Source organism: Curcuma longa, chromosome 15, assembly GCF_044706935.1.
Source record: "Curcuma longa cultivar G26 ecotype Majalengka, Jawa Barat chromosome 15, ITB_CL_G26_1.1, whole genome shotgun sequence".
In the NCBI taxonomy this organism is placed as follows: Eukaryota; Viridiplantae; Streptophyta; class Magnoliopsida; order Zingiberales; family Zingiberaceae; genus Curcuma; species Curcuma longa.
Window position 1 is genome coordinate 3906354 of NC_133875.1, and position 16035 is coordinate 3922388.

General features: G+C 38.8%; 4 protein-coding genes across 4 annotated transcripts; all 4 read left to right on the forward strand.

Moving 5' to 3' along the window:
- Window positions 1-91: 91 nt before the first annotated feature.
- LOC141846105 (monoterpene synthase 8, chloroplastic-like) lies at window positions 92-2425 on the forward strand. Its single transcript, XM_074734093.1, has 7 exons — window positions 92-319; window positions 397-670; window positions 744-1131; window positions 1210-1428; window positions 1499-1637; window positions 1713-1958; window positions 2041-2425. The coding sequence occupies exons 1-7, from the start codon at window positions 92-94 to the stop codon at window positions 2338-2340; spliced, it is 1794 nt and encodes a 597-aa protein (XP_074590194.1). The 3' UTR covers window positions 2341-2425.
- A 2410-nt stretch (window positions 2426-4835) lies between these two features.
- LOC141846549 (monoterpene synthase 8, chloroplastic-like) lies at window positions 4836-5874 on the forward strand. The gene is made up of 3 exons (XM_074734588.1): window positions 4836-5066; window positions 5137-5416; window positions 5489-5874. Exons 1-3 carry the CDS (start codon window positions 4866-4868, stop codon window positions 5872-5874), a joined length of 867 nt encoding a protein of 288 aa, XP_074590689.1. The 5' UTR covers window positions 4836-4865.
- A 409-nt stretch (window positions 5875-6283) lies between these two features.
- Window positions 6284-8612, forward strand: LOC141846040 (monoterpene synthase 8, chloroplastic-like). The gene is made up of 7 exons (XM_074734026.1): window positions 6284-6509; window positions 6595-6868; window positions 6941-7328; window positions 7437-7655; window positions 7730-7868; window positions 7940-8185; window positions 8266-8612. The coding sequence occupies exons 1-7, from the start codon at window positions 6297-6299 to the stop codon at window positions 8563-8565; spliced, it is 1779 nt and encodes a 592-aa protein (XP_074590127.1). The 5' UTR covers window positions 6284-6296; the 3' UTR covers window positions 8566-8612.
- A 3872-nt stretch (window positions 8613-12484) lies between these two features.
- On the forward strand, window positions 12485-15152 carry LOC141846041 (monoterpene synthase 8, chloroplastic). Its single transcript, XM_074734027.1, has 7 exons — window positions 12485-12717; window positions 12792-13071; window positions 13165-13546; window positions 13655-13873; window positions 13954-14092; window positions 14177-14422; window positions 14525-15152. Exons 1-7 carry the CDS (start codon window positions 12517-12519, stop codon window positions 14813-14815), a joined length of 1758 nt encoding a protein of 585 aa, XP_074590128.1. The 5' UTR covers window positions 12485-12516; the 3' UTR covers window positions 14816-15152.
- The last annotated feature ends 883 nt before the right edge of the window (window positions 15153-16035 follow it).

The following is a 16035-nucleotide window of genomic DNA, read 5'->3' on the forward strand; positions in this document are numbered from 1 at the left end:
ACGTTATTTTGTTAATCTCTTCGTGGAACGCGTGGTCCGATGCCAATAAAATGCACCCCGTCAACTCCATCAAGCTCGCAACAACCAGGCAATGTCCCTTTTGATCATGTCTAGCTTCCTTCCTGCTCCACTAAATCTCCCTTTTGATCAAAATCTCTCTGCTCTCCGCCGGCGATCCACCCCCGCCGTGGAGCAGCCACGTCTCTCGCCCATCCGGTGCTCCGCCGCCGGGCAATCGTCGGCGTCGCGCAGATCTGCCAACTTCCAGCCCAACTTATGGAGCAATGACTACATACAGTCACTCGCCGTCAGCTCTCCGGTCGGTCATCTATTACTTCAAACTCAACCTCTTCTTTTGCCTTTTAGTATTATTGATTTACTAGTCGAATATTAAAGGTCGAGGAGAAGGACCGGACTGAGAGAATAAAGTTTCTCGAGGAAAAGATCAGAGGCGTAATAGGGGAGAAGAAGGAAGTGGAGGAGCAGCTCGAGCTAATCGACCACCTGCAACAATTAGGAGTGGCTTATCATTTCAAAGACGGCATTAAAGACTGCTTAACTCGTCTCCATTCATCTTTAGAAGATTTGAGTTTGAAATTGAATGATAACCTTCGTGCCACTGCACTTCTCTTTAGGCTTCTCAGAGAAAATGGCTTCTCCATTTCTGAAGGTAAGTGATTAATTAGCTAATACACGTGCAATTAATTAATGCTAATACTTTGTTTGTGGATCGATGCATGAAGATATGTTCAAAAAGTTTAGAGATGAGAAAGGCGAGTTTAGAGATGGTGGCGAGAACCACACAGAAGGAATGCTGAGTTTGTATGAGGCCTCTTATTATGGAACCGAGGGAGAGATGGTGTTGCAAGAAGCGATGGAGTTCACCACTGAACACCTCAAGAATCTCTTAGAAGAAGGCTCCGAGATCATGAAGCTTAGGAAGAAGGTGGCCGATGCCTTGGAACTTCCACTGAATTGGAGGATGGAGAGAGTGCACACCAGACGGTTCATCGAAGCATGCCAAAGAGATGCCTCGATCCTTAACAATAACCCTCTGCTTCTTGAATTTGCTAAGCTGGATTTCAATGCAGTCCAGAGCATCTACAAGAAAGAACTCAGTGCTCTATCAAGGTACAGAGCTATTCAATACATACATGTTTAAATTTGACTGATCGATCGATCGATCGACCTAATTCAATATATATATAGATTCTGGACAGAACTTGGTCTAGTTGAGAAATTGCCATTCGCCAGAGACAGATTGAGCGAGAGCTACTTGTGGACCTTGGGCTGGACGTTCGAACCTGAGCATTGGCGATTCAGAGAGGCACAGACAAAAGCCAACTGCTTCGGGACGCTGATCGATGACGTTTACGACGTCTATGGCACCATGGACGAGCTCGAGCTCTTCACTCACGTCGTCGATAGGTGAAGAGAAATTAATTTAACACACCATTACTCGATCGCTAATGTTGAATATATGATTAATTGACTTCAGATGGGATATCAATGCGATCGACAAACTGCCGGATTACATGAAGATCTTGTTTCTTGCGATCTTCAACACGACGAACGAGGAAGCTTTTAAGGTCATGAAAGAGAAAGGCTTGGACATAATTCCTTACCTCAGGGGAGCTGTAAGCGACGACATTGATTGATTTCACTCGCTGTCAGTGATTTTCTCTCTGTGAACGTTAATCTGCGTGTTGCAGTGGGCGGACTTATGCAAGGCGTATCTAGTGGAGGCGAAATGGAACCACCAGGGCTGCACGCCGCCGCTCGCCGAATACTTGGAGAAGGCGCACGTGACGATAAATGGCCCATTGGTTTTGACCAATGCCTACTGCTTGGTCAACGACTTAAGCGAGCAAGACTTGGCGCGTTTCTCAGGCCACCTCGCCGCCATGAAGCCGCCGTCCATGCTCGCTCGCCTCTATAACGATTTAGCTACTTCGACGGTATATTAATTATATATATATATTGTATCGATTGTTAGAATATAAAAAATTGAGGGACTGAATGATTAAAGTATATATGCAGGCTGAAACTAAACGAGGGGACGTGGCCAAAGCTATTGCATGTTGCATGCACGAGACCGGCGTTTCGGAGGCCGTGGCTCGCCGGAGAATCAAGGAGATGATAAAAGTCAACTGGAGGCGTATGAACGGTGATCGCGGCGGCGCATCTTCTTTGGAGGAGCATTCGAAGAGGGTGGCAATTGGCATGGCTCGGTCAACCCACTTCTTCTACGGTCAGGGGGATGGATTTGGTCAACGAGATGGAGACATTAAAAGTCAACTCGTGGCATTATTGGTCAACCCTATTGTCGTGGAAAAATAAAGCACGCTTAAATTATGGATGAATCTGAATGCACTACGTACGATCGTTGAATTGTAATTTAGTTAATGAAAATATATTGCTTGAAAAAAAATAGTCTCGAAGTTCAACTACTGCATTATTAATTAATTCACAATAAAACATATCAATTCATAAAAAATTCATCATAATCTTAATCTTAGAAGGGGACTGACCTACCATCCTAATGGATTGAGAAATCCTCAATCTAAAAACAAATTACAAATTAGACGAATTAATCTAAAGTCTATTGAAAAATAAATAAATAAATTGTAAATTTTAATTATGGATTAAGTAGGTCAAACTCATAAATTCATTGAATTTTTTATTCTAATTTTAAATTTTAAATGAATTATTTTCTCAATGTAAATTCACAAATCTATTAAAATTTTCATTTTAATTTAAATTTAAAAAAATTCAATTCACATATCAATCCAAATTCATCATACGTGGATCTGCATGGATCGCAGATCTAGATGAATATATCTATTATATTCATCCATATTCATCTTAAAATATATTTATTATAAAATTTTAATTGAATCTGTTTAAATTATTTAATAGAATAGATCTAATATAAATTGACTGTTCTAATTAGGACTATAGATGCTCGAGCCATTTATAATTGGCTAATTGCCATTAACCTAACTAATGGGCATTAATTAATCTGTTCCAAGCTCCGATAGCCCTAGAAACCATTAATTAATCTTATTAATCTTCTGCCATTACTCCTAATAATATATCCCCATAAACTGATGTCTGTCTGTCTTCTCTTCTCGCTAACAGTGACCTAACAGATGGTCTGTCGTCGTCTCATCATGCAGCAGCGATACAATGTATTCTGACAACTTTTATTTTGGCTTCGAGCCTTTCGCCTTTTGTGTCCAAATCTATCACATCAACGGTTTTATATATATATCTTTAATTTTATTATTTCAATTTCATTGATATTTGACTTGTTTATTTTAATAAATTCATCTCAAACTAACCAATTTAATCATGTCCTGAAACTCTACATGTTCATCGCATGCGTATAATAGAAACAAAGCATAAGGTCAGAGATGTTCGTCCATCGTTTCAAGTGATAGGCTTAAGACATAGTCGGGTCAATTATCATAATAAATAAAAGTTGAATCTCGATAAAATCGTACAAAGATACCCTTCCACAACTGTGGAGTCAGCACCCGAGGTCGATGTATAACCTTCCGCGGCAGCAAGAATCACATGCATTTGCGTGTTCTATAAAAGTGTTTTGGAACCATCCTGCAAGTGGAAACAAATATATCTTTTATTTAATTTTATTAATTGACGATATATCAGCAAGTTGATAACTACGTGAATTTGAAAAATAATCAAAACCAGCTAATTAAATAATCGATCGATTTTTCTCATTATATATTCATTATTCAATCTGCAAAGTAAACGCTCGCATCCATATCAAGCACGCAATTAATTAAGATGAAGCAGAAACAGATTATATATATATATATATTCTTAAGTGAAACACACCTTCCGCGTTACGTATACAATACTCCAATCATTATATTAATTAATTCTTTTCCATATAATAATCTATTCCTTTAAACATTAGCTCGTTTACTTAAATATTTCTGAATATTTATTTAATATATGAAATTAATGTTATGCGAGATCGACTTAGAAATTTATATAATTCGTCTCGAGTCAAGGGGACGGTATCGGTGATTCGTCAAATGGTAGTATTATCTTTGTATTATTTCACTTTTAAATTTTAACTATTTATATATATTTATAAAAAATTACAAAAAATAAATAGTGGGTTTAAAAGCATTTCTTAGAGCATAAAAATAATAAGTTCACCGAGACATTAAATATAAAAGTGACAGGAGTTAGATAACAGTCACTTTTCTTGTGCAACTCTGCTACAGAAGAGAAGTGACAGGAGTTAGATAACAGTCACTTTCCAAAACTTTGTGGACGAATTTCCAAAAATATTAAAGAAATAAATATTGTATTTCCTTATTTGAGTAGATTTTAATTTTTTATAATAGTTTTTCTCCCATCCAATTGTCTTTTTTTTTTAGGATAAAACATTGAAAAATAATAATTAAAAAAATAACAATGTGTCTTGTCTAATTTACTCGTCTATTTTTTAAATAAATTAATTTTAAAAATCATATTAGGAAACGAAAGAAAATATCGATCGAGAGGGGCAATTGTGTCATCATCCATGTCTGTACTCATTCGTCTTCATCTGGAGGAACTGTCATGGCCGTGTTTGTTGTATCCTTCCCAAGGTCACGCATGTTTTTCATGCACTCTGAAAAAATTATAATAAAATAAACCTTCTACAGGAAAAATGGACGACAGGTTGTTCTGGGACAGGAGAAGGAGAAGAAGGAGAAGAAAAAAAAAGTTTAAAATTTTCACCTGGTGTTGCATAAATAATGCCCCCAGGCAATCCAGTTCAATGCATCGATCGTCGGATCATCTGGAAATCCAAGAAAAAATTTGGCACTCATCCAGTTAACATGTCTCTTTTCCTCGCTCCACCATCTTACTTCCCTCTCCATGATGTCCGGCGATCCACAGCCGCCAAGCTGCAGCCATGCCTCCGACTCGTCCAGTGCACTGCCGATCGGCAATCGCCGGAGGCGGCGAGAAGATCGGGCAATTACCAGCCCAACATGTGGAGCAATGACTACATACAGTCACTCACTGTTGAGTCTCCGGTTAGGAGAACTCCCTCGACCTCTGTTTATCTTTCGGTTCGTTTTGAGCTTAAAATCAAATTTTTATTAGTTGAAGGTGGAGGAGAAGGATCAACCAAAGAGACTGATGTTGCTGAAAGAGAGAATTGCAGAAGTGATATGCGAGAAGAAGGAAGTGGAAGAGCAGCTCCGGTTGATTGACCACCTCCAGCAGCTCGGAGTAGCTTATCATTTCAAAGACGACATTAAAGACTCTCTGAGAAATCTTCACTCGTCTTTAGAAGAGATAAGCTTGACATTCAAGGATAACCTTCACGCCTCCGCATTGCTCTTCAGGCTTCTCAGGGAAAATGGCTTCTCCATTTCTGAAGGTGATCGATCAAATTTCACATCTTTATATATATATATATGAACTAGCTAGCTAATTCTCTTTCTGAACGAAGACATTTTCGAGGGATTCAGAGATGAGAAAGGCCACTTTAGAGATGCTCTTAAGAACCACACAGAAGGAATGCTGAGTCTGTATGAGGCTTCTTATTATGAAAAAGATGGAGAGATGGTTTTGCTTGAAGCCATGGAGTTCACGACTGAACACCTCAAGAATCTCTTAGAAGAAGGCTCTGATCTGAAGCTTAAAGAAAAAACGGCACATGCTCTCGAACTTCCATTGAATTGGAGGATGGAGAGACTGCACGCCAGGTGGTACATTGAAGCATGCCAAAGAGAGGTCATGGTCATCAACAACCCTCTTCTTCTTGAATTTGCTAAGCTGGACTTCAACGCAGTCCAGAGCATCTACAAGAAAGAACTCAGTGAACGTGATCAATAAGCTAATTAATTAAGTTTATAAAACATATATATATATATATATATATATATATATATACATAGTTCTATTATTTAATCAAGTACAATTTTATTGTACAAAACTGAATGATATATAGATGGTGGACAAAACTCGGAGTTGTTGTAACGTTTTGTTAATAGAGCGTTAATAATTTTTTTTTAATGACGTGGAGAGGTAATCCATATAAACGTATTCAATATTTTTTTTTTAAGTGTTATAATGAGCTAACGCGTTCAATATTTTTTTTATATTTTTTTAGGTATTATAATGAGCTAACGTTGCAGGTGCTCTGACCACACGTTATTTTTGTTAATCTCTTCGTGGAACGCGTGCTCCGATGCCAATAAAATGCACCCCGTCGACTCCATCAAGCTCGCAACAACCAGGCAATCTCCCTTTTGATCATGTCTAGCTTCCTTCCTGCTCCACTAAATCTCCCTTTTGATCAAAATCTCTCTGCTCTCCGCCGGCGATCCACCCCCGCCGTGGAGCAGCCACGTCTCTCGCCCATCCGGTGCTCCGCCGCCGGGCAATCGTCGGCGTCGCGCAGATCTGCCAACTTCCAGCCCAACTTATGGAGCAATGACTACATACAGTCACTCGCCGTCAGCTCTCCGGTCGGTCATCTATTACTTCAAACTCAACCTCTTCTTTTGCCTTTTAGTATTATTGATTTACTACTTTGCTAGTCGAATATTAAAGGTCGAGGAGAAGGATCGGACTGAGAGAATAAAGTTTCTCGAGGAGAAAATCAGAGACGTAATAGGGGAGAAGAAGGAAGTGGAGGAGCAGCTCGAGCTAATCGACCACCTGCAACAATTAGGAGTGGCTTATCATTTCAAAGACGGCATTAAAGACTGCTTAACTCGTCTCCATGCATCTATAGAAGATTTAAGTTTGAAGTTTAATGATAACCTTCATGCCACTGCACTTCTCTTTAGGCTTCTCAGAGAAAATGGCTTCTCCATTTCTGAAGGTAAGTGATTAGCTAATACATAATTAATATCTGCATAGTTAATGCTAATACTTTGTTTGTGGATGCATGAAGATATGTTCAAAAAGTTTAGAGATGAGAAAGGCGAGTTTAGAGATGGTGGCGAGAACCACACAGAAGGAATGCTGAGTTTGTATGAGGCCTCTTATTATGGAACCGAGGGAGAGATGGTGTTGCAAGAAGCGATGGAGTTCACCACTGAACACCTCAAGAATCTCTTAGAAGAAGGCTCCGAGATCATGAAGCTTAGGAAGAAGGTGGCCGATGCCTTGGAACTTCCACTGAATTGGAGGATGGAGAGAGTGCACACCAGACGGTTCATCGAAGCATGCCAAAGAGATGCCTCGATCCTTAACAATAACCCTCTGCTTCTTGAATTTGCTAAGCTGGATTTCAACGCAGTCCAGAGCATCTACAAGAAAGAACTCAGTGCTCTCTCCAGGTACGTGATCAATAAGCTAATTAATTAAGTTTATAAAACATATATACATAGTTCTATTATTTAATCAATTAAGTACAATTTTATTGTACAAAACTGAATGATATATAGATGGTGGACAAAACTCGGAGTTGTTGAGAAATTACCATTCGCCAGAGACAGATTGACTGAGAACTACTTGTGGACCGTGGGCTGGGCATTTGAACCAGAGCACTGGAGATTTAGAGAGGCACTAACAAAAGGAAACTGCTTTGTCACAATGATCGATGATGTCTACGACGTCTATGGTACCCTGGATGAGCTCGAGCTCTTCACTCGTGTTGTCGATAGGTGAAGAGAAATTAATTTAACACACCATTACTCGATCGCAAACGTTTAATATATAATTAATTAATTAACTTCAGATGGGATATCAATGCAATCGACAAACTGCCGGACTACATGAAGATCTTATTTCTCGCGATCTTCAACACGACGAACGAGGAAGCTTATAAGGTCATGAAAGAGAAAGGCTTGGACATCATTCGTTACCTCAGGGGAGCTGTAAGCGACGACATTGATTTCACTCACTGTCAGTAAATTTCTCTCTGTGAACGTTAATCTGCGTGTGGCAGTGGGCGGACTTATGCAAGGCGTATCTAGTGGAGGCGAAATGGTACCACCAGGGCTGCACGCCGCCGCTCGCCGAATACTTGGAGAACGCGCAGGTGACGATAACAGGCCCCTTGGTTTTGATCAATGCCTACTGCTTGTTCAACGACTTAAGCGAGCAAGACTTGGCGCGTTTCTCAGGCCACCTCGCCACCATAAAGCCGCCGTCCATTCTCGCTCGCCTCTATAACGATTTAGCTACTTCGACGGTATATTAATTATATATATATTGTATCGATTGTCGGAATATAAAAAATTAAGGGACTGAATGATCAAAGTATACATGCAGGCTGAAAGTAAAAGAGGGGACGTGGCCAAAGCTATTGCATGTTGCATGCACGAGACCGGCGTTTCGGAGGCCGTGGCTCGCCGGAGAATCAAGGAGCTGATAAAAGTCAACTGGAGGCGTATGAACGGTGATCGCGGCGGCGCATCTTCTTTGGAGGAGCATTCGAAGAGGGTGGCAATTGGCATGGCTCGGTCAACCCACTTCTTCTACGGCCATGGGGATGGATTTGGTCAACGAGATGGAGACATTAAAAGTCAACTCATGGCATTATTGGTCAACCCTATTGTCGTGGAAAAATAAGGCACGCTTAAATTATGGATGAATATGAATGCACTACGTATACGATATATCGTTGAATTGTAATTTAGTTAACGAAAATATATTGATTGAAAAAAAAAATAGTCCCGAAGTTCAACTACTACTGCATTATTAATTAATTCACGATAAAACAGATCAATTCATATAAAAATTCATCATGGGACTGGCCTACCATCCTAATGGATTGAGAAATCCTCAATCTAAAAATAAATTGCAAATTAGACGAACTAATCTTAAGTCCATTGAAAATTAAATAAATAAATAATTTTTAAATTTTAATTATGAATTAAGTAGGTCAAACTCATAAATTTATTGAATTTTTTATTCTAATTTTAAATTTTAAATAAATTATTTTAATTCTCAATTTAAATTCACAAATCTATTAAATTTTTTATTTTGAATTAAATTTAAAAAAAATCAATTCACATATCAATCCAAATCCATCATATGTAGATCCGCATGAATTGCAGATCTAGATAGATATATTTATTCATTCAGATTCATCTTAAAATAAATTCATGATAAAATAGTATTATCTTGACTTTATCAATATTTGATCTTTATCTATTTCAATGAGTCTGTCTCGCACAAACCAATTTAATCATGCCCTAATACTCTACATCTTCATCGCATGCATATAATAGAAACAAAACATAAGGCTAGGGATGCCCTGCCCATCGCTTCAAGTGATAGGCCTAAGACATAGTCGGGTCGGTCATCATATGGTACAATTATTATAATAAATAAAAGTTGAATTTAGATAAAATCGTACTAAGATACCTTTCCACAACCATGGAGCCAACCATGTGGGGGCACCCGGGGGCGATGTATAACCTTCCGCGGCAGCAAGAATCACATGCGTGTGTTCCATAAAAGTGCTTTGGAACCATCCTGCAAGTGGAAACAAATATTTTTTTATTTTATTAATTGATGATCATCAAGTTGATAACTACGTGAATTTGAAAAATAATCAAAGCCATATTTTTCTCATGATATTTTCAGTATTCAATTTGCAAAGTAAACGCTTGCATCCATATCAAGCACGAAATATAATTAATTAAGATGAAGCTGTTGAATTATAAAGTGATATTTTTTTATTTATATTTTTAAATGTTTTATTTTATAATTTGAAAGTTTAGTCTTTAGGATAGTTTAAATTTTAATTATGAATTAAGTGCGTCAAACACATAAACTCATTAAGTTTTCTAGTCTACTTTTAAATTTAAAAAAAAATATATTTTCTCAATTCAAACTCATAAATCTATTAAAATTTTTATCTTAATTTTAAATTTTAAAAAGAAAAAAAAAATTCAATTCACTAGTCAATCTAAATCCACCGTAAGTCGATCCACATAGATTGCAGACCTAGATGGGTCCATTCATCCAAATGCATCTTAAAATAAATTCATGATAAAATTTTAAATCAATCTGTTTAAATTATTTAACAGAATAAGAGAGATCTAGTACAAATTGATGATTCTAATTAGGGCCTGTAAATGGATGCATGCTCGAGCCATTTATAACTGCCATTAACCTTAATAATGGGCATTAATTAATTAATCTGTTTCAAGCTCCGATAGCTCGTTAATTAAGCCTAGAAATCATAAATTAATCTTATTAATCTTCTGCCATTACTCCTATAATAACCCCCATAAACTGATGTCTGTCTTCTCTTATCGCTGACAGTGAACTAACAGATGGTCTGTCATCTCATCCTGCATCCTGCATCCTGCAGCAGCGATACAATTAATTCTGACATCTTTTATTTTATTTTGGTTTGTAGCCTTCGCCTTTTCTGTCCAAATCTGTCACATTAATCAGGTTGATTTTATGATTATTTATAAAAACAATAAATTAAAAAATTATAATTAATCATTTTAGAAAAGATATTATTTCAATAAACCTATTTCATATTAATCAACTTAATCATTCTCTCTGAAACTCTGTATCTTGCATAAAATATAAGGCCAGAGATGCCCACCCATCGCTTCAAGTCTTTTCTTTTTTGCAGAAGAAAAGATAGGCCTAAGACATAGTCGGGTCAATAAATAAGAGTATAAAATACAACCGTGGAGTCAGCCATGTGGGGGCACCTGAGGTCGACGTATAACCTTCCGCGGCAGCAAGAATCACATGCATGTACGTGTGTTTTGGAACCATCCTGCAAGTGGAAACAAATATGTCGTCTTTTATTTTATTAATTGACGATAGATTATCTTTCCTTAGGTAAAAGGTGAAATCTGTCACCTTATTGATCCCATACGATCAACTCCACCACACGATAGATCATCAAATTGATAACTAGGTGAATTTGAAAAATAATCAAAGCCAGCTAATTAAATAATCGATCGATTTTTCTCATGATATATTCAGTATTATTCAATCTGCAAAGTAAACGCTCGCATCCATATCAAGCATGCAATTGATTAAGATGAAGCAGAAACAGATTATATATATATATTCTTAAGTGAAACACACCTTCCGCGTTACGTACTACGCTGTCTGAAAACGGCGTTTAGACTGTCGTCTCCGTTTTTGAAACGCTGGGAAACATTCCACTTACAAGAAACGGCCAATGGAGGTCGTAGCGACGTCGGAGCCAGGCGGCGCGACTGCAGAGCGGGCGCTAGCAGCGCTAGAGCTCCTTTGCACGGTCTCGGACGGCGCTGCGGAGGTGCGGAGCCACCTCGTGACAGCATCGGCGCTAGCCGGAGCAGTAGAAAAGATGACAGGGAGAGAACAGGAGTACGCCATCGGGGGTGATGGCGGCGATATACGGCGGTGCGGAGGCGGGATCAGCACTGACAGAGGAGGGAAGAGCGGTGGTAGCGGCGACGCAAGGGGATTGCAGCGCCCGGGCACGGCGGAAGAGGGCGCAGCTGCTGCGCGCGCTGCATGAGAGCGGACGACTAGTGGAACGGTGGGTGCGACGGAGAAGACGAAGGGGATTCTTGTACGTTTTCAAAATCTGGAAATTTCATTATTGCCATTTCTCGTTTCTATTTCTCGTCTCCAAGTTTCCAGACAGCATATACAATACTCCAATAATTAACTAATCCTTTTCCATATAATAATGTATTCCTTTAAACATTAGCTCGTTTACTTAAATATTTATTTAATATATGAAATTAATTAATGTTATGCGAGAACCATGTGATCGACTTAGAAATTAATATAATTCATCTAAATAGTCAAGGGGACGGTATCGGTGATTTGTCAAATGATAGTATTATCTTTGTATTATTTCACTTTAAAATTTTAACTATTTATATATATCTATAAAAAAATTACAAAAAATAAATAGTGGGTTTAAAAGCATTTCTTAAAGCATAAAAAAATAATAAGCTCACCGACTCATTAAATATAAAAGTGACAGGAGTTAGATAAGAGTCACTTTCCAAGACTTTGTGGACGAATTCCCAAAAATACTAAAGAAGCTAAGTAAATATCGTATTTCCTTATTTGACTAAATTTTAATTTTTTATAATAGTTTTTCTTCCATCCAATTGTCTTTTTTTATGGACAAAATATTCAAAAATAATAATTAAAAAAAACAATAATGTTTCTTGGATGTCTAATTTACTTGTATATTTTTTAAATAAATTGATTATTGAATTGGGACATAATAAAAAAAATCATATTAGGAAATGAAAGAAAATATCGGAGGAACCGTCATGGCCGTGTTTGTTGTATCCTTCCCAAGGTCACGCATGTTTTTCATGCACTCTGAAAAAATAGTAATAAAATAAACCTTCTACAGGAAAATGGACGCCAGGTTGTTCTGGGACAGGAGAAGGAGAAGAAGAAGAAGAAAAATGTTTAAAATTTTCACCTGACGTTGTATAAATAATGCCCCCAGGCAATCCAGTTCAATGCATCGATCGTCGGATCATCGGGAAATCCAAGCAAAATTTTGGCACTCATCCAGTTAACATGTCTCTTTTCCTCGCTCCACCATCTTACTTCCCTCTCCGTGATGTCCGGCGATCCACAGCCGCCATGCTGCAGCCATGCCTCCGACTCGTCCAGTGCACTGCCGATCGGCAATCGCCGGAGGCGGCGAGAAGATCGGGCAATTACCAGCCCAACATGTGGAGCAATGACTACATACAGTCACTTACTGTTGAGTCTCCGGTTAGGAGAATTCCCTCGACCTCTGTTTATCTTTCGTTTCGTTCGTTTTAAGCTTAAAATCAAATGTTTATTAGTTGAAAGTGGAGGAGAAGGATCAGCCAAAGAGACTGGTGTTGCTGAAAGAGAGAATTGCAGAAGTGATATGCGAGAAGAAGGAAGTGGAAGAGCAGCTCCGGTTGATTGACCACCTGCAGCAGCTCGGAGTAGCTTATCATTTCAAAGACGACATTAAAGACTCTTTGAGAAATCTTCACTCGTCTTTAGAAGAGATAAGCTTGATATTCAAGGATAACCTTCACGCCTCCGCATTGCTCTTCAGGCTTCTCAGGGAAAATGGCTTCTCCATTTCTGAAGGTGATCGATCAAATTTCACATCTTTATATACATGTGTTACATGCAATATACCAGTAATTGTTCAGAACTAGCTAATTCTCTTTCTGAACGAAGACATCTTCGAGGGATTCAGAGATGAGAAAGGCCACTTTAGGGATGGTCTTAAGAACCACACAGAAGGAATGCTGAGTCTGTATGAGGCTTCTTATTATGAAAAAGATGGAGAGATGGTTTTGCATGAAGCCATGGAGTTCACTACTGAACACCTCAAGAATCTCTTAGAAGAAGGCTCTGATCTGAAGCTTAAAGAACAAACGGCACATGCTCTCGAACTTCCATTGAATTGGAGGATGGAGAGACTGCACGCCAGGTGGTTCATTGAAGCATGCCAAAGAGAGGTCCTGGTCATCAACAACCCTCTTCTTCTTGAATTTGCTAAGCTGGACTTCAACGCAGTCCAAAGCATCTACAAGAAAGAACTCAGTGCTCTCTCCAGGTACGTGATCAATAAGCTAATTAATTAAGTTTATAAAACATATATTCATACATAATTCTATTATTTAACCAAGTAAAATTGTATTGTACAAAACTGAATGATATGTAGATGGTGGACAAAACTCGGAGTTGTTGAGAAATTACCATTCGCCAGAGACAGATTGACTGAGAACTACTTGTGGACCGTGGGCTGGGCATTTGAACCAGAGCACTGGAGCTTTAGAGAAGCACAAACAAAGGGAAACTGCTTTGTCACAATGATCGATGATGTCTACGACGTCTATGGTACCCTGGATGAGCTTGAGCTCTTCACTAATGTCGTCGATAGGTGAACAGAAATTTAACATCAGTATATACAGAGAAATTCTACAAGATATATACTAATTACTCCTGCATCCTGTTCATCAGATGGGATATTAACGCGATCGACCAACTGCCAGACTACATGAAGATCTTATTCCTCGCGCTTTTCAACACGATAAACGACGATGGCTATAAGGTGATGAAGGAGAAGGGACTGGACATAATACCTTACCTCAAGAGATCAGTAAGTAGTAATTAATTAATTTACTCCTTGTTCTTCAGTTTGGGAACATGCATTCATGATTCTTTTGGGGGTACTCTGTTTCAGTGGTCAGATCTGTGCAAAGCATATCTGGTGGAGGCAAAATGGTTTCACGGAGGCTACACACCCACGCTTAATGAATACTTGGACAACACATGGATTTCCATATCAGGCCCTGCTATCTTCACAAATGCTTACTGCATGGCCAACAACTTAACCAAGCAAGCCTTGGAACGTTTCTCAGAGTACCCTGCCATTGCAAAGCCCTCTTCCATGCTCGGTCGACTTTATAACGACTTAGCTACTTCAACGGTATATATATACACACACACTGACACACAGAGAAGAATTAAAGAGATTGTTAAAATCATACAATTCTGATCTTGCTTTTTAATTGATTTTAATTATGTATAGGCTGAAATTGAGAGAGGAGATGTGCCAAAATCCATTCAGTGTTGCATGCATGAGAGAGGCGTTTCGGAGGGGGTGGCTCGTGAGCAGGTGAAGGAGCTAATACGAGGCAACTGGAGGAGTATGAATGGAGATCGGGCTGCTGCGTCTTCCTTCGAAGAGATGTTGAAGAGAGTGGCACTGGACATCGCTCGCTCGTCGCAATTCTTCTACCAGAATGGAGATGGATACGGTCAAGGCGATGGAGAAACCATGAATCAAGTCATGTCACTGCTGATCAACCCTATCATTTAATAAAATGGACAGGGTGGTCACAGGGAAGAAGGATCAAAGGATTACTATGTTACTTGATTCAAAATTAATGATGAAATTCGTGGAGTTGAAAAAAAACAATCTGTTATAGGTCAAACAAGAGGGAGACTCAATTTTAGATCGGGACACGTCAAACAAGAGGGAGACTCAATTACAGATATGCAATAATGCAAGAATACAGTCTAAAAACCTGTTTATTCTTGCAAGTTGTTTCTCCTTCTTTGACTGACTTGAGCGTCAGAATAGTCGAGTCAGGGACACCCCTAACTTTCTTTTTCACTGGATTGGTGCTTGCAGGGCCCTGAAGCTCATCTTCTTCTTCCAGACAACCTTGGTGCTGTGTGGTCAGTGACGGTCCATGATCCATATTTATTGTATTTGCATTAATTGAGTTAGTGAAATAATGGTGAAGTTGGTGGTCAGTAGATATGAAGTTAATGGGATATAATTGAGGAATTATTGATTTATCTAAGTTACATAATTAGCCTATTAATAAGCTATTTGTTTCGTCTGATTAACAGACATATTGAGGTTAGTATATGAGTGTTATAATATCTATTACTTCTTCAGTAAAAGAATAAAAGATAGAATTCATTTTCGAGATTCGATCTTTATCCGCTTAAATAAATATGCTCTACAGTAACTAACTCAATTATACCATAAGAACTATAATATCTATTAAAAAAAAATGATAAATTCCAATCAGTCTCATGGACTCAATCCCTGGAGATGGCCGACTCGGTCCCACGGAAGTTTCCCACCGACCACTAGAGTAAATCGGGAAGCGCATACGGCGGTCAATCCAGATGCTTAGCATCCTTTGATTGTGTTCCCCATTTGGAAGAAAATTCTTACAAATATGCCATAGCTGGGGATCGAACCGCGAGTTTGTAGGTCACAACCCGGATGTCCTAACGTTGCACCATTGCCCCTAGGACTATAATATTCATTACAAAAATGATAAATCCCAGTCAGTCTCATGGACTCAATCCCTGGGATGGCCGGCCCGGTCCCACGGAAGTTTCCTACCGACCACTAGGGTAAATCGGGAAGCGCATACTGCGGCCAATCCAGATGCCCAGCATCCTTTAATTGCGTTCCCCATTTGGAGGAAAATTCCTCTATAATATCTATTACAAAAAATGATAAATCCTAGTCAATCTCATGGACTCAATCCCTGGGGGTGACCGGCCTGGTCCCAT